Source organism: Peromyscus californicus, unplaced genomic scaffold, assembly GCF_007827085.1.
Source record: "Peromyscus californicus insignis strain IS unplaced genomic scaffold, ASM782708v3 Scaffold_14__1_contigs__length_90479793_seg_1, whole genome shotgun sequence".
NCBI classification, from domain to species: Eukaryota; Metazoa; Chordata; class Mammalia; order Rodentia; family Cricetidae; genus Peromyscus; species Peromyscus californicus.
The window spans coordinates 2807403-2826679 of NW_026294435.1; the positions used below are offsets into that span (position 1 = coordinate 2807403).

General features: G+C 34.6%; 1 protein-coding gene across 5 annotated transcripts in view; it reads right to left on the reverse strand.

Moving 5' to 3' along the window:
- The window catches only part of Cdh7 (cadherin 7), a 153818-nt gene that overhangs the window by 48631 nt on the left and 85910 nt on the right, over positions 1-19277 (reverse strand). For all 5 annotated transcript variants that reach the window (XM_052736454.1, XM_052736455.1, XM_052736452.1 and 2 more), the window contains one exon: positions 12834-13087. In XM_052736454.1, coding sequence (XP_052592414.1) covers positions 12834-13087 — 254 coding nt within the window. The remainder of the gene's footprint in view (positions 1-12833; positions 13088-19277) is intronic.

The window sequence follows — 19277 nt, forward strand, 5'->3', positions numbered from 1 at the left end:
TTGACCTTGTGTGCATCCTACTTCACAAATGAGTCTGTCAGATACGCTAAGCCTATAGGCTGAAGATGATGCCCCAGCACTGCACACTGTGGAGAAACCTCAAGTGACTGTCCAGGCAGGTGGCTGTTTCTGTCAACTCATAAATTTTTTGGAAGGTGCTTGCATGCACTTCCTGTTTTTATTTTTGTTAGGTAATATTATTTCCTTCTTGGGTCTCTGAGGGAGTTGAAGACTAGTTAGGTATAACTAAAGTTTAGTTAGTTATAGTTGAAGATCAATTAGGATAGAAAGTGAATTAAATACATTTTGGATTTACCAAAATAGGAAAGACAATGAAATTATTTTCTCTGAATTTGTCAAATACAAATGGACCAGACATTGTTTAGGTATTTATTACTTGTATATATTGTATATAGTTATTGTACTTTTGTATATAGTTTTTCTTATGTTAGTTATAACCTTTTTCCTTTTTTCTTTTTATTAAAATAGAAAAGGGGAGATATGGTGGTATTTTATTCATACTGAAATGTGATTTTAATTGTATGTTAATAAATAAAGTTGCCCGGGGGTCAGAGCTATTAGAGCCATGGCAAAAGCTGGGCAGTGGTGGTGCATGCCTTTAATTCCACCACTTGGCAGAGCTATGTAGATCTCTGTGTGTTCAAGGATACAGCCAGCATTGGAGACACACACCTTTAATCTCAATACCATAGAAGACCTGGAGGGTTGTACAACAGACTGTGACAAGGCAGTCACTTGTTTGGTTTTACAACCAATGAGAAGGCAGAAAAGAAAGTCTATATAAAGACAAACAGACAGGAAGTAGCTCTCTTTCGGAGAGGTCTCTTGGCTTAAGAGGCTAGCTGCAGCAGGCAGGTAAGGCTCTTAGCTCTGATCTCTTGGCTTTCTTCTTTGCATTGGTTCTGTGTTTCTTATTTAATAAGACAGTTGGTTACATCTACAGATAAGAAATAGGGGTTAAGAGCTAGTCAGTAATAAGCCTGAGCTACCAGCTGAGTATTTATAATTAATATAAGCCTCTGTATGGTAATTTGGGAAGCAGCTGCTGGGTATTTGGAAGCTGCTCGAAGGACAGAAACTTCCACCTATTTTACTGTGATATTTTCTATCACTAATTTTTCTTTCTACCTATCTAGTAATTCTATACAGGTTTGACTAAACATAAATATGTATTTATATTTTATAATTATTGTAAATTTCAAGTTTCTTTATTTCTTTGGTTGTTTCAGGCTAATATATGAATGTAGAATTTGCTTATAGAGTCAATATTCTTGATCATAGTTAAAGTGTTTACAATTCTAGGAGAGTTTATTCATTGGGGATTTCCTACCATCATATAGTAGTAGTCGATTAATACCAACAGCATGTTCCTTTCTTGCTAGCATATATGGGCTTCCTTTATTTTTCATGCTTTCATGTCTCACATGTTAAAAATAACTTAACTTAATTATATACATTTTAATTAAAACATAATTGCACCCTTCCTTTTCTTTTCCTCTTTCTAACTTTTCCTTTTCCCCAAATCTCAAATTGACAGCCTCTTTGATTATTATTATTAAACACACACACACACACACACACACACACACACACACACACACACACACACACGCAAATATAAAATCCAATATGCTTAGTCAATATTGTTGTTTGTGTGTATATGGTTTCAAGTATCAGGGCTTGAACAATGATAATGTCAATAGACATGCTAGTGTGTAAGGGATAAAGTCTTATGGTATTTCACCCTAGGGAAAGAACTGTAGTCAACTGATGACTGAAGAGAAGAAGAGTTAGCCTCCCTCATGTGAGAGCACCATGATTAATTATTGGACTCTCTTTCATTTTTCCTCTTTCTTTCTTTCTTTTTTTTTGAGACACAGGTTTAGCAAGGGCTAGACCAGAACTCAGTTAGAATTCTGGTTGATCTTAAATTTTATTCAATCCTACAGCCTCTGCTGAGACTATAGGTACAAGCCACAATGCCCAGCTTTTTTTTTTATTATTTTTTTCAATTACAGGAAGAAGTGCTAATTCATTTACCATTTATAATAAGATTAGCTATAAGTTTAGATGCTTCTTATTTGGATGAAAGAATTATATTTTTAATTACCATTGGTTTATTTACAATCAGAAGTAAATGACAAATTTCCCTTAAAATTTTTCATCTATAGTTGATATGACCATGTGATTTTCTTTGTATATTGACATAGAATACTGTGTATTGAAAAAACTTTTAAATGTTTCTGAAACCTTACTTTTTTGGGGTGAATTTTATGGTAACTTGGTGAATTATTATTTTGCATATGGATGGAATTTTTCAATTATTTAGTTGAAAATAGTTTCATACTGATTTTCTTTTATTATGTTTACCTACATTTGTGAGTAAACTGCTGAACTGTATGACCTGTATTTACTACTTTAGTGTTGATAGTTGTTAGTATTCAAATAACAAGCTTCTGATTTCATTGATTTCTATATTTCATTAATATTCAAGTACATTTATTTAATGATGTCTTTTTTAAAAGTATTTTTTGAAAATTTAATGCCCACCAAATTATTGTACAGGGAAAATAATGGTAAACTAATCAAAATTTGGGAGATACTATGAAGAAGAATAATGGTCTTTATTTAAAGACACTACAGTTTGCTTTCTAGAAACTTCAATATCTGCCTCCTACCCAAAATTTACAGCTGCATTCTGTGTGATAAGGTTGGCTCTATTTCGCAGGAACAGGATTATTTATGTATGTGTATATCTATTCTTCATGTATAAACATATAGAAACATGCCAGGAGGTGGTGGTACACACTTTTAATCCCAGCACTTGAGAGGCAGAGCCAGGCAGATCTCTCTGAGTTTGAGGCCAGCCTGGTCTACAGAGTGAGATCCAGGACAGGCACCAAATATAGACAGAGAAACCCTGTCTCGAACTGACCCCTCCCCCAAAAAAATATTGAGACATTGAAATACACCAACATGTATAGACATACTACAAATAATATGCACTTTTATGGATACCTTATCCAACAGCAACAGTATAATTGATATCAATTATATTAAGATGATTATAACAACATCCATGCAATCAGGTGAAGCCAATATTATAAATATTGCTCATTCATTTTCTTAACCCTCTACCTAATCAAAAGATAATGTCAGCACATTCTTTTTTTTTTTTTTTTTCCGAGACAGGGTTTCTCTGTGTAGCTTTGCGCCTCTCCTGGAACTCACTTGGTAGCCCAGGCTGGCCTCGAACTCACAGAGATCCACCTGGCTCTGCCTCCCTAGTGCTGGGATTAAAGGCGTGCGCCACCACCGCCCGGCTGCACATTCTTAAAATTTTGCATGCTAATGAGTGTGTGATATACTTCGATGAATATGTACATGTATGTACATAAATGTGGATAACAGAATTTTACACAGAGTGTCTTCTTCAATCACATTGCACTTTATTGTTTGAGGCAGACCTCTAGCTGGGACCCACCAGTTCCTCTCATCTAGCTAAACAGTTGTTCCAGGGAATCCATAGTTTCTTTCCTAAAGTACTAATATTAAAGGTGAATAATTATTCCCACTCTGCTTTTTCTCTTTTCATGTAGATTCTGGGAATCTGGACTTCAGTCTTCATATTTCATGGCAAGCACTTTATCCACTGAGCTATTTCTTCAGCCCTATCAGGATATTTTTAATAAAATAGATTTATAGAATTTTCTGATAAATTACATTATACATAGTGAAGGGTTTTGTAAAGACATTTTCATTCAAGTATATTGTAAACTTTGGCTTGTAAATTAATAAAAGAAGAATGGGTACAGATTTGAGAAGTATTTATTTAATTCCTCACTGAGTTAAAGCTAATGACTAAATATTTGCCTCTATTCTTTATAGTCTCAATGATTCCAGAATTAGATTAAAGGGCATATAAGTCAAGAGTTCATTTATTATGATGTTTTCAGACAGTATTCATTTCAAGAATTGAAAATAATTGAGGATCTTGAAGTTAACAGGAAACCAAAGATTCAATCATTCAAAAGTTATCATTCTCAATTATGAACTCTATCGATTTAATTTAATGTGTATCTAAGCAGCTGTGATCTTTACATAGATCTGTAATGCTGATATGTATGTGTATAAGTGTGTAGGTAATGTGTTTAAATGGTTAAAATTTCCTCATTTCTTCTTGTTATTCAGTCATACATTAGGTAACTATTTTAGCACATTCAATTGACACTCCTTTTCTGGAAACCACACATAGAGAAGTAATAGCATTGATTATAAGTAGAGGAATACAATATGTTTAATTGGTAGTGTTAAACAGAGAAAATAAAGCTATGAAGAAAGAACTATGTATTATCTCAAGAAGAGATGGGAGACTAACAATGCACCTTAGTAGACAGGTACATTGTCCAGGGAATTCTGTGCTCTTTATGTTCCTTAACGACAGGATTGGGACAACCAAATACTAAAACAGTATGTTACTCTTTATCTACTCATTAGACACAAGTCCTTATGGACATACCAATGAATTGCAGATGAATTATAAATCAAATGTCCAATTACTTTGTGAAAATACAAGCTGAAATTTAACCCTTTCAATAAAAAAATCAAAGAAAGTGAGTGTTTTTTTTTTCTTTTTAGTATGCGAAGTGTAATCTTTCTTCACCTTATGATATAGAAAAGTAGACTGAACAAAATGTAAAGGAGGAGCCTCAGAGAAGCTTGGAGTCACACATTGTCTGTAACTGCACCAGTTAATTATTGTCAACCAGACACAAACTAGAGTCATCTGGATAGTGGTGATGTCAATTGAGGAAGTAACTCCATCATACAGGCTTTTGGGCATGACTGTGGGGCATTTTATTAATTGTTATATATAAGCCCAGCCCACTATGGGAGATGCTATCCCTAAACTGATGGTCCTGGGCTGTATAAAAAAGTAGCTGAGCAAGACTGTGGAAGCACAATAGGAAGTAAGCAGTTTCCCTTTCTCTGTTTTCATTTTGCCACTGGGTTCTTAACTTGAGTTCCTGTCCTACCTTCCCTCAATGATGGACTTAAACCTATAATTCAAATAAATCATTCCTTCCCCAAAATGAATTTGGCCAACTCTTTATCATAGCAACAGAGAGCCAAACTTAGTATCTCAGAACTGCCAGGTTAATTTAAGGCAAAATGAGAAGTGAGAGGAGAGTCGCTTTCTTGGTCAGGAGCCACCTATTAGTGCAGTTTCTGATGCTGCTAGTATGAGGGTTCAGAATGACTGTTCTAGCTTCTTCCAAACAGCAGCCTGATTACTAGGCTTCCATCAGTGTATGCTGGAGAGAGACTGGTTTCAGAGATGGCTCACATGTTACTAACAGCCTGGTTACTCTGCTTCCAGTAGGGTATGCTGGAGTGACTGGTTTTAGAGATGACTTACATGTTATTGTAGCAATGACACTAGAGCTGCCTTGTCCTTTTACAGATATGCATTTATCAATATATCCAAACATCTACCCCCAAATTCGTTTCGGAGACTTTGTAGAGGGCCGTATAGAGCTTCTATTATTCTTGCACAATATATTCTAAAAAACATCCATCAGCCACTCCACCACAATGAACCCCAACAAAACAAACAAAGAATATTTACCTTGTATGTTACTATTCTCATTTTCAGAATACATTGATATTTAAAACATAGGCTACCATTTTCCCTGATTTTTCATTGATACATAATGTTAGATGTAGGAGAGGCTTCTATTTGAGCATCTAAATTCTATTTACCTAAATTATTCCTAATTTCACTTTGCTTTCATTAGAGAAAATGATGTGTTCATAAAAATGTGCAATTGCTAACTTTTTTTGCAAATGTTTAGATGTTGTAGTACATAGCATTTGGGTATAATGATGCATATAATATAAATTTTTATATAGATCACACAAATCTGAGGCCTAGAACACTCTAATTCTGTGACCAAGCCACATTTATATGTTATCTAAAAATTATAGTGATAATAATAATGATTTTTATACTGATTTACTGAGAATATACTTCAAAATAAACCACTGAGTGCTGTACATAATGATAGAAGACACTCTGTTTGAGCCCTCATTCACCTCTCCTGGTATCAGCAACTCAATATTCCCTTTGGTGATTTAAACCTTCTCAAACTTACATAATTTGACAGTACAATCAAGGTACCCAGAACATTCTGGTTTGGTGACAGCATATAAATCAAGAAATGATAAAATGCTCTCCAAGATATCTGAATCTCAAGCAGGAGAGATGTAAACAGACTCATCCTTGTTGTTGTATCCAGAGACTATTCATCATTGCTAATCATTTTTTACAGGGAATCTTACTCTTTTATTTATCTCATAAACTAGAATTTCACAATTTTACTTTCTGTGAGGTTTGTTAATTTGTGCTATAGGTTCCCTTTTTCCCCCAAGTTAGTCATTTATTTTCTACTGATTACAATTAAACATGTTAGCAAAACAATAGAAGATAAATCAGATTGAGCTCTGGAAACTTTCAAACTCATGGACAATTCCACCTCACACACACACACACATACACACACAAACACAAACAAAAAATGTAGATTTTTGTGTTCTTCAACTAATCTGATGCTTTAATTGGTATTTTAGAAGTGAGAAATACTGGTGAGGGATAAGTATGGCAACATGTAATTTTCAATAAATTCGTTTTATCTCTAGCTTGAATAAAGCTAATTCAGAAGGTCTTGGCAAAGAATTTAATTCCAGGACAATATCTTGCAAAATTAAAAGACAAAAATGGCTCTAATAAATTAGTCATTTTCTGTTTTACATGCCTTTAAAATTATATCTGCATAGAAAGAACACTAGTCTAACAAAACACTTTGCTGGTTTCTAATGTATCGGGATGTACATTTTCAAAAGCATTTTCAGTAGCAATCATGTTAAAATGAACAACAGTTTGAGATGGAGCATACTCCTAATTTCCTCACTGAACTGGTTTCTGCTCTTTTCAGATTACCATCTGTACTGCTGACACGACCTCTGCATAGCACTGGTTCACTTTGTGCAGTATAAAAATGAAAAATTCATAAACTATGTAGAAGAATGTTCACAGATATATGCATGCATGGCACACACTAAATTATTCAAACACCCCAATGTGTTCACACTAGCCATACTACATGGTATTTCTGACATAATTTTGTCTTTTATCTGTGAACATGCAACACAAGGAATGTTAATGTCTGTAGTGAATACAGTGCAAGCATACTGTAACATTGACATGTAATTTTTGACAGAAATAGTAAGAAATCATGAAAACGTTGCTTAATTTTTTTTTATACAGCCATCTTCACAATGAATCTTATTTGTACTAATATCATACTTCAACACATAGCTACTTTTAGCATTCTGTCTTTTAGTCTGTTCTGGTCCTTTAGTAATCAATCTTCTCATAATTTAGCACCAGGTTCTTAGAATATAACTAAATGAAACATCACCATTCTCTGCATTGTATTTGTTATTAGCTTGTCCAAAGACGGTAATACCCAAAGCTCTATTGATGCTATCATTCCTCTGAGTGAAGCCTCTTGTCCAGTGATCTGAGTTTCTCTGATTTGTCTCACATTTTCCACATTACATCAAAGGCATTTTTTCCTTGTAATTCTTATTTTTAATGAGATTTTGGTACTTCCTCTAGATTGTGAGTTCCTAGTTGTTGGAGGAAATGTTTTATTCATCTTTATTTCTTATCAGCATTTTCCCAAGAGTTTTTCACAGAACAGGTTCTTAATAAATGTATGTTGAGCCATTGATCAGCCTGCCAATGCTGACGTGAAGAATGAGTTGAAGTTCTCTAATCCCTAGGGTCCTTTATGGTTCTTACAATCTTGGACAAGAACTACAAAATGAAATTACTACTGTTTTAAAAGACAATGAGATAGAATGGGCTGCAGCCTGTCCTTCCTTTTTTAGTAGATATACCTACATGTTAAGCATTCAGTCCTGAAATGACATAAAATACTATACAAATATTTTGAAACAAGATGGAGACATGCTTACTCTATTATCTACAATTGCTTAGAGAAGAACAAATAGTCACTATTTTTTTTCCTGAGTAATTTTAAGTATCACCTAGTTTTCACCTTTGTATTTCACTGAAGATTTGTTTGTTCACATGTGGAAAATGGAAAGCAACTTAAATGTAGTATGGTACACTTTAAATAAGCTCTCTGGATGAGAGTAAGGCCACAGAGAGACCTAATATTTCCTAATGGTGTTATACTGTAGACAATCACACAGGGGTGGGTTCCTATAACCTTTTCATTTGTACCAATTACATCTATAACAGTCAAAATGACAATGCTATGATAGTGATGCGATCACGCAATTTCTTCTCAGCAGAGGACAGATGCACACAGAAAAGTTAAATGTAGGCTGTGTTTAATGCATTAGCAAACTGAGTTTTCCTTTGAATATGAATACATATGGATGTAACATGATCCACATCACATGAGAAGAGTATCTTATCTTATTTTTGCTTTACTGGAAATTTGTACTTATATTTCTACTTAGAATCACCCCATGTAAGAGTAAATTTCCTAAACATGAATGGCATATGTCAGTCTTCCATCTGGTATCATAATTTGTTAACATTATTATGTTAACTGATGATTCAATGTCTGCACTATTTAGCACTTCCAATAAAACTGTCTTCCCTTTAAATAGCTACAGTAAATCAAATACTTCTTGTTTATGACAATAGGGTTAGCAATCAGAACCCACATGGTGAGAAGGGAGAGCAAGATTCAAAAACTAACTTCTGATCTGTACACTGTATAGCCACTTTGTGCAAGTATACATGGACTTGTATGTGCACAAATATGCACAAGTGTAAACACAAACACACGCTAAATAAATGTGAAACAAAATGAACAACATTTGTGAAGTCATAGAATCAAGATCATAATTATGAAGACTCATCACATTCTACAACCATCTGGAAGTTCTTGTTCCCTACTTCCTTAGAAGACTGTTGTTTCTCTGTAGATACAAGCTGAAGGAGTGTTTACAGTCTGAAAATTAACTGATCTCTTAATAAAAATACAATTTTTCTTCCACAAAGCCATTGTCCATGAGTTTGAAAGTTTCCAGAGCTCAATCTGATTTATCTTCTATTGTTTTGCTAACATGTTTAATTGTAATCAATAGAAAATAAATGACTAACTTCGGGAAAAAAGGGAAACTATGGCACAAATAAACAAACCTCACAGAAAGTAAAATTATAAAATTCTAGTTTATGAGATAAATAAAAGAGTAAGATTCCTTGTAAAAAATGATTAGCAATGATGAATAGTTTCTGGATACAACAACAAGGATGAGTCTGTTTATATCTCTCCTGCTTAAGACAACATAGAGGGAGAACAAGGAATAGGAGACCATGGTAAATGAAGACCACATGAGAATAGGAAGAAGCAAAGTGCTAGAGAGGCCCACAGAAATCCACAAAGATACCCACACAACAGACTGCTGGCAATGGTCGAGATTCAGCCCGAACTGACCTACTCTGGTGATGGGATGGCCAAACACCCTAATTGTCGTGCTAGAAACCCCATCCAACTACTGAGGGATCTGGATGCAGAGATCCATGGCTAGGCCCCGGGTGGAGCTCTGGGAGTCCAATTAGCGAGAAAGAGGAGGGTTTATATGAGTGAGAATTGTTGAAATCAAGGTTGGATAAAGCACAGGGACAAATAGCCAAATGAATGGAAACACATGAACTATGAACCAATGGCTGTGGGGTCCCCAACTGGATCAGGCCCTCTGGATGGGTGAGACAGTTGATTGGCTTGATCTGTTTGGGAGGCATCCAGGCAGTGGGACTGGGTCCTGTGCTCATTGCATGAGTTGTCTGTTTGAAACCTGGCTGTTTGGGGCCTATGCAGGGTCGCTTGGCTCGGCATGGGAGGAGGGGACTGGACCTACCTGGACTGAGTCTATCAGGTTGATCTCAGTCCTCGGGGGAGGCTTTGCCCTGGAGGAGGTGGGAATGGGAGGTGGGCTGGGGGGAAGGCAAGGGGGGCAGGAGGGGGGAGAACAGGGGAATCCATGGCTGATATGTAGAACTGAATTGTATTGCAAAATAATAAAAAAAAAAAGATTCAGATATCTTGAAGAGCATTTTGTCATTTCTTGCTTTATATGCTGTCACCAAACCAGAATGTTCTGGGTACCTTGATTTTACTGTCAAATTATGTTGAACCAAGTTCAGGCATGAAGCAATTTTAGTGCCAGTACTTTGCTTGCAAAACTCTAGCTAATACCATTAAATACATAACTCCCTATATAAATTCTGTCTTCATGAACTCCTAATCTTAGTTTTATGATGTAAGACTCAAGGATCAGCCAATTAACTGTTTATGTTTAGGTCCTGTGATGCTTTAAGGTCATTGTCCCTTGAGAAAGTGAGGGGCATTCAAGCACTATGTGCCTCCTACCTGTTTACTAGGGAGCATGGCTGACAGCCAAGCATTGGTTTCAGTTAATTAGCGCAACATTCCAAGTCTGAGAGAAACCCTGTGATACCATGTATGTAATCAGAATGACTCTGCTTCTTATTGTTTACTCAAGAAATGTAATGTGACCCTCAAAATGTAACTCATATATTGTCTAGAGTTTTCTGAGAGGAAAAGAGTTTTCAAGATTCAGTAATAAAGAACGTGTGTGCTCCTTTCCTACACCTCAGATAGAAAAAGTTTATTTCTCACTAATATTGTGGATTTTTTTCCTACACTGTAGCAGGCTCTCCAAAGACTCAAACAGATAAAGGTGAAGACACAGGCAATCATACCAAATTAGTCATTTTAAACTGCTTGAGACAAGCCTATCTCTCTGTGAGAAAACAACGTAAGATTGCTGTTAACTTCCAACTCATCTTCCATACATTTTAGAAAAGGAAACAGGTGAAAAACAGTGGACAGGCATGTCCTTTCACTGGTAAAAGTCATATGACCTTGACCTACATAGCCTTTGGCATGGCTATCCCTTTTGGAGATCAACCTTGGAACATATTTCGTCTATCCTAATACCCGTGACTATCCATTTAGTCATGGATAATACCAGTCATTATCCATTTTGCCTTCTCTTTCTTTTAATTATATCATTACTATTGCCTCATTTCACATAAAAATTTTTGAAAAATGCAATGGTTTCTCAGGAAAATTTCAACAATATAATCTATAAGGAATTAGTAGTGAAAATAAAATTAAGATAAAAAATACCAATCGACTCTTTAGATGTTCATAAATACCCTCGTTCATTGTGGCACCAAATAATGGTAAGTGTTAGTATGATTTCATTGCTTTTAATACTCTCAGCCACTGGAAAAGACTACGATCCCCCTCATTAAATTAAATAATTTAAGTAGAAGTACAATTATCATCAATATCTGATCTATGCTTACTGTGAGCATGAACGTGAGGGTTTGTCTTAATTAAATTGATTAATGTGGAAAGACTCAGATCTCTAGGTCTATGGAGGAACTCCTAAATTGTGTAAGAGTGGAGAAACATTTCCTATCCATATTCTACAATTTTAGGAAATTGCACAAGGTTACACCTCTAGATGAATAGTTACAAGCACTTAATGGCTACTGAAAGAGAAAATTAGTCTTCTCTAGGGACAAGCATTTTGATAGATTACCTAATCACACATCATCAACCCTAAATACATGTACATATGAGAAACACTAAATAAACACAGCAGGCTGTATTTGTAAATTTATATGTGTGTATATGATATATATCACAATTAATTGTGAATGAGAGGCATAAAAGAGTGAAGAATCCAAGCCAAGCACTGATAAGAAGCAATTGAGCATGTATACGTTTGTTCTCTTTTTTTTTTTTTTTTTTTTTTTGGTTTTTCGAGACAGGGTTTCTCTGTGTAGCTTTGCGCCTTTCCTGGAACTCACTTGGTAGCCCAGGCTGGCCTCGAACTCACAGAGATCCGCCTGGCTCTGCCTCCCGAGTGCTGGGATTAAAGGCGTGCGCCACCACCGCCCGGCCGTTTGTTCTCTTTTTATGTTTGACTATTAATATGACATGGTCAACTGTTTATGTTCCCACTGCCATGATGGACTGTAACATGGAACTGTGAGAAAAATAAACCCTTGTCTTTAAGTTGATTGTTGTAAGGATATTTTATCACAGAAAAAGAAATTAAACTAGAACAGCCATTGAATGAGGAAATATATTACATACTTAAAATTAAACACAATGTCCATAATTTCTCAAGCATATTTTGCCTACTATGTTCATCCAAAGCTACACAGATCATTCATCACATTCACACAAACACATGCATACATGCTAACACACAAGCAGATCTCAGATGGGAGGGTGTAGATAGTTTGAATTGCTTACATATCATAATTGTATTATATTTCATGAGATTATTTTATAGCAATGTGTTTATTCTAATTTTAAGAATGGTAATTTAAATTAACTGCATGCATACATAAGGTATTGTTTTATTTTTACAACTAGAAACAATAAATTTAATAAGAACAAGCTGTCCACAGAGATCAATTTGAAAGATTACTTATTTAATTAATATGCAATTAAATTAATTAATTAATTAATCCCTACACTGAATTAGTAGAGATGCTGTGTTATTCTTATCCTGTTGAGAGTTTTATACTATGGCCTTGCTTAGAAAGAAAGTAGCAGTTTACTTGTTACAAATCAGAAAAGACCATTATACAGAAGTATGAGTGTGAACACAAGAATACTGATGAGAATAGTAGGAAAGGGGGAGCAACAATCCTTTACCTTACAGGGCTGTTAGAAGAATCCGGGTCATGAGCTGCTACAGTGCCAATGATATTTCCCACCTGTGTTGCTTCTGACACCTCCATTGGGTACAAGGGTGAGGAAAACTCAGGGGGCTCATCCACATCTTCCACGATTATCTTTACGGTTGTTGTGTCACTGAAGGGACCCAAACTTAGGAAGCGGGGATCGGCATCACGATTTGCAGCTTCTATGCGCAGCGTATAACTTGTCTTGGATTCAAAATCGAGTTCCTGTAAAGGAAGTTATTGGGGAAATTAAATTGCCAATTAGATAGTCAGCAAAGCAAGCCTTTTCATTTATGAGTGTCAATAACTGTAGAGGAGACTCTGTCATGAAAATGCACCGTCAGCATTCAAACACAATAAGAGTTTATGCCAATCAGAGTCCATGTTAGTTTTCTGGCTCAGATTATGGTAGTGCTTTTGAGCTGACTTAATCCACTCTACTGCCGTGGACATCTGGGGCAGACACAAGTCTTCATAACATTATCTGAAAGAATATGGTCTGATTTAAAATATTTTCCAACAGGGCATTAGTTCAATATTCTTAACTCATACAATCCATCTACCTTACTTAGAAATATATGCTAAAATTTAAAGGAAAACCTTGTGTCCACTCAATCTCTCATTTAAAAAATAAGTGGCTTAGGAGCTGTGCTCATATTTAGAGTACTCATTAAATGTAGATTTAATGGGAGTGGAAGCATATCGATGTTTCTCAGATTCATTCTACAGCCTTTATGTAAAGCACTGCTCCTTTCTATAAAGCACTCACCAACGCTGCTTTCTTTAACAGCTCATTGCTAAACAATAAAGCTCTCTATGTAGATGTCTGATACTTATATTTCAGAATTTTAAATTTGTATGTGATTTCCTAAGAAGACTAATGATGTTAAAATGTTATTTAAAAGCATTCACTGGAAGTTTGCTTACAAAAATTGAATATTGCACTAAAAAAAGCAACATCTGTTCAAATAAAGAACTATATATGTGGTATGAAGATGATTGAAACAATAGCTCGTGAAGAGTGATCGCTTTTCATAGGTTCTGTTCTCAGTCTCTTCACTGAAAAAAATCACAAATCCTCTGCATATAATGATGCAAAACAGAAAGACTTTAATAATAAAGAACACGATAGATATATGGCCAATTCCAAGGGACATTTTACTTAGTAGAAGTATTTAACAAGAAATACATTGAAAATTTAATAGTGGTATTTGGAATGCAAATTAACCTAATATTCTTACAGGCATATGTATGCACATATGTGGGTATTAAGATAATCCAATTCATCTCAAAAAGGATATAAAATCAACTAAAATGTATTCTAAATAATTTACATAGTATAGACTACATTAGCATATATTAGATGTAAAAACATATACTATATCCTATATATCCTATATAATATATAATAACTATGTATATAGTACCTATAGTATAAACTATATTTTATGTATACTATAAATGAAATAATATATATTATTATTATAGAATATATATGGTATAATGTTATATTATTTTATTCTATGAATATAAAATACATATATATTTATATGTATATTATGTATACTCTAGTAGCTGTAGTATAAACAATATTTTACATATATGTACCAGCACTCTTATACACATATTCATATCACATATACACACTATACAACATTTATTGCCCAATGAGATTTTGCTGTTCCTCTTTTGCTAATAAAAAAGAAAAAATATATAAATTGACACACAAAATTAGTTCATTTCCTAACCTAGACAAATCTTACTGACACACTTATATATGTCTCATGTGATGGTTGCTACCCAGATTGTTTGGTCCCATACTCTTATTCTCAGTACTCATTTTGCTTTAAGTTTAGAAAAGAAGCCCAACTAATTCTCACCAAATTGGAGCAACAATAACAAATTAAAACATTGATATTGCACACAAACCACCTAAAAATCTAATTAGACCTTTGACTCAGATGATCCTTATAATCCAAATGGAACACAAGGAAAAAAACACAATGACGTATATTTTGTTCTTGATCACAAGCAAAGCAAAACAAAACTAACTGTGTTAACAGCTCCATGGAGGAGATTTAATAGTGTGAATCAAATTGGAGTTTCCATACAAATTGCAGGATAAATAGTGACACATATCTTGGTAGAAACTCTGCAGTATTTTAATGAGATAATTTCATGCTTAAGTTTTTCATTATTATTTTATTGTGGGCACTATATATGTTTCTAAACTCATACAAAGGTATACCTGTGGAAATGAGAGGACAATTCTGTGGAGTCAGTTATCTCGCTCCACCTTTACGTGGGATCCTGAGATCAACCAAATATTCCATGCTTGCTATGAAAGGACTATCAAAGAACTGAGGCATCTCCTGAGACCCTGCATATTTGTCTATAATTTACGAGCATATACAGAGACTCATGATTTTCTTGCTCCTACTATGAGGATTTGATTTACAATATTCAGGATATGTACAAGCACATGTCTTTTTAGGAAGTCCATCAGGTAATTCTGACATAAATTCTCATTTAGAAACTTCACAAAGGTACTGAAATCTTCCTGAACTTACACTTACAATCCAATGATTGTTAGTAGCGGTGCCAAGAAGAGAGCAGAGAATCTGTATTCACCTGAAAGCATTTTCACACAGACCTTGACAGACAATGAACATTTTGTATATAACCCAAACCATAAGAGAAAGGTTCTTATCCAATATTATGTTTATATGAAACAGGGAAGGTTACAATTGCATTTCTAATCTCTTTGCAAACTAGCGCAAACTTTAAACTACCTTCAAGATATTCAATCAGGCTTTCAACATTACCAAAAGTTAAAACAAGTACTTCTGTGTTCAAGAAAAAGTTTGTCTCATGTAAAAAAAATTAATTTAAAATTAATTATGAAAGTGAATGCAATTATTTTGTACTAACATATTGTAAACATATCTTGAAGGCAGCAACAAGAATTATAGATTCTGGATGTTATAAATTAATATAAAAACAGCAGTATGTATGAAGATAATCTGTCTAGAAGCATTATGAAAATAAAATCATCAAAGAATTTATGCAAAATACTATAAATCAAGACTCAAAGAATTGGTACATAAAAGATAGTTGCAGAATATGTCAAAATAAGTCATGCCATTGTTCAAAAGAGGAAGTGTATTATAAAATTCTATAGTATTATGTAACAACTTGAACATATTTTAGAAATGACATTTTAATTGATTTTTCTTCCTCATTGTTATGCTATGCAGGAAATACATTTAAAACTATTATATTTGTTTATCAGAATAATCCTTTACAAAGTGGTAATGATAACTGAAAAAGGCTCAGGAGAAAAAGGATGGACATAGAGACAGAGGGACAGAGTCTGACCTTGTTCTCTTTAATGTCTGAGACACACAAGAATGGGAATCATATAACAAACCAGTATCACATAGATGCTTCAAATACATAAGTGTACAAGTAAGATTAACGAGGCTGGGATTCCCTGAATCATGAAGATCACAATTAGTGAAGTCACAAAGCCATCATGGGAACTATAGCTGCCACTTCATCACCTGTAAACGGATTCTGACGTCAGAAGCAGAAACAAAGGCAGAAGCAGCTGGTTTGATAAAATTTGTTCACTGACTGTAAATGACATTTTTTCAACTTTACTATCAGCAAGGATGAAAAAATTAGCATTAAAATAAAGTTTTATATATACATATATATGGCCAGAGTCAGCTGGTTTCCAGACAATAAACCTCAGACTTTGCAGGCTGTGTGTTCCCGCCACATGTGAAGGGACAGGCATCATCTCACATCAGCGATTCCACAAAGATGAACACTGGTTCAAAGTCTGTGTAATTTCTATGTATCCCAATGTATCCTTGTTTCCCAATGACTTAAAATCCTAAAATATTGTGACCCATGATTTTATGAAAAACAAGTACAGTGGTTTTCAAACCACTGAATAAAAAATCCACAAATGACAAGACTAACATTCAAGGCTGTCCACAACAACCACATGTATACTCTTTTTATACTAACTGATCACTTCTCTTCCTTCCAAACATTTCACTATAATTAAAATGAACTGAGCAGGAGCAGGGGAAGGAGGGGGAACTGTGGTTGGTATATAAAATGGAAAATAAAAGAACCTTTAAATAAAATGAAAAAAGAAAAAAATGAGCTGTGCACATAGAAAGCACACATGCCAACTGCTGGTCCTTTTTCTCCTGTAACTTCATTTTTTACATTTATGGAAATTGTTTTGGAGACCATTATCTTCTGTATGGACATGCCTATAATCTCCTTGCATAAGAAATAATAGACTTTTATATCAAGAAACATTCATGGCCAAATAATTTTGTTCATATTTTTCTTCAAGATGTATTAGAATTTTTGAAATCATGTGTATGCATGTGTATCTGTGTGGGGGTATGTGCATTTGAATGCAGTCATCCAAGGAGGCTAGAAGAGAACCTCAGATTTTCTGAAGCTGGAATTACAGGCAGGTGTGAGTGACCCAGTCCTCTCCTACAGAAGTGCATGCTCTGAACCTCTGTGTCATCTCTCAAGCCTCTTTGTTCATATCTTTAAAACACATTTAAGTAAATGTGAAGCTAGCATTTGTTTTGGGTTGATTATTTATGTTCCTTCAAATTGTCATGTTGATGTCTTAACTACCTCTATGGCATTGGAAGGTTAGCATTGATGGGGTTTTGAGGGGGGCAGCCTTTCCTCAACTTGCCTGTAAGAAGGAGCTTCCACATACTCCATGCTCTATCTGCCATATGAAGGCACTCTGAGCAGAATCATCTCAGAGCTAGGAAGAAGGTCATCAACAGTAATTGATTCTGCATTGACTTTGGACTGCCTAGGTTCTAATTTCATACTAGATTTTTATTGCTTAAACAGAATCCTTTGTTATTTCATTATAGAAGCTTTAATGAGAATGTATAGTCTTTTTAAGAGTTGTGAATACTAAATAGTAAAGAGTTTTAGAGAAAGTTCCAAAAGCCCATATTTAAAAGGAAGAAATACTCTATGAACTCATGGCCACGTAGGCTCCCCATCAATTCCCTTTCTGCTGTAACAGACAGGATTTCTTCAAAATTTCAGAATAACCTTGTATTGTATATTATCATGTCTAGGACACCTGCACACTTCACTAACAATAAAGATTTTTTTAAATTTGGAAGACTACAAAAGTTATCAATAGAGGATGGGGCAGCATTTACACATTTATTAGTTCCTGTCCTTTCTGTGAAATAACAGATGCATCACAGATGAACAAGATCACCATTGCCTCAATGACATATACAATTAAATCACAGCTGAGATGAAGTTTTAGTAAATACATGTTTAAAAAGGAAAGAAAGGTAATAAATATCAGTTCCACAGCTTTTCATTTCTGCTTCTTCTCATATTTAAGTTCATGTAGGACAAAGATATGTTCTATTCATTCACAAAACAATAAAAGTAATGGAGCCAAGCATGCTTTTTGCCATTTTATCAACATATGCTTTTAAAGTATTTCATAAAGTAATTACACCACATTTTTCTGTTCGCTCCACCTTGGCTCCTTTTCTATAACCAAGCACATTCTCATTCTGCTCAGTGATCTCCTTTAGGTCTTGCACCTTTGGCCAAAGCATTTGGTGATAAATTAGGAATGTATCCAAGTTAAGTCTTTCACTCTGTTCTATTAATATAACACCATGGTGCCAATAGGGCAGACTAATATGTGTATGATGTGTGTATGTGTGTGTGTGTTATTTTATGTTTAATATTGATTTGCTATAAAATATGTCTGGTTCCTTGCCTTTAAAAACATTCCACTGAAGGGCTGGAGAGATGGCACAGTGTTTTAAAGCAATTTCTGTTCTTCCAGAAGTCCCAAGTTTAATTCTGAGCACACACAGCAGATAGCTCACAACCATCTATAACTCCAGTTCCCAGTGATCTGGCATGTCTTCTGGCAGATACATGCATATATCATACAAAGACATGCCGTAGAAATAGACACATACACATAAATATAAAATAAAATTTAAAAAGAACTCTACTCTGACTTGATCTGTTTTGTAGCAGACATAAATCTTGTCTTCCACTACCTTTCCTTCTTGATTTGATGCTTATCAAACTTATTATTTCTAAGTTAGTGTCTGTGATTAAGACAATGTCAATAGGCAAAATAGCCTGTAATAAAACTCTCCTTTAAAGATAATTTTACTCTAAATATACTGACTTCCTTGAATCTTCAAGGTGATCTACAACCATGGAGAAAGCATGCCTGCATAAAATAATTCTGTACATATCATATAATAATTAAGCTATTTCCCCAGTAGATTCTAAAAGCCAAACACAACCTATTTATTATGCACAACTGCACTCCTGCCATTTCTTGTTGTTTCCTGGGTTG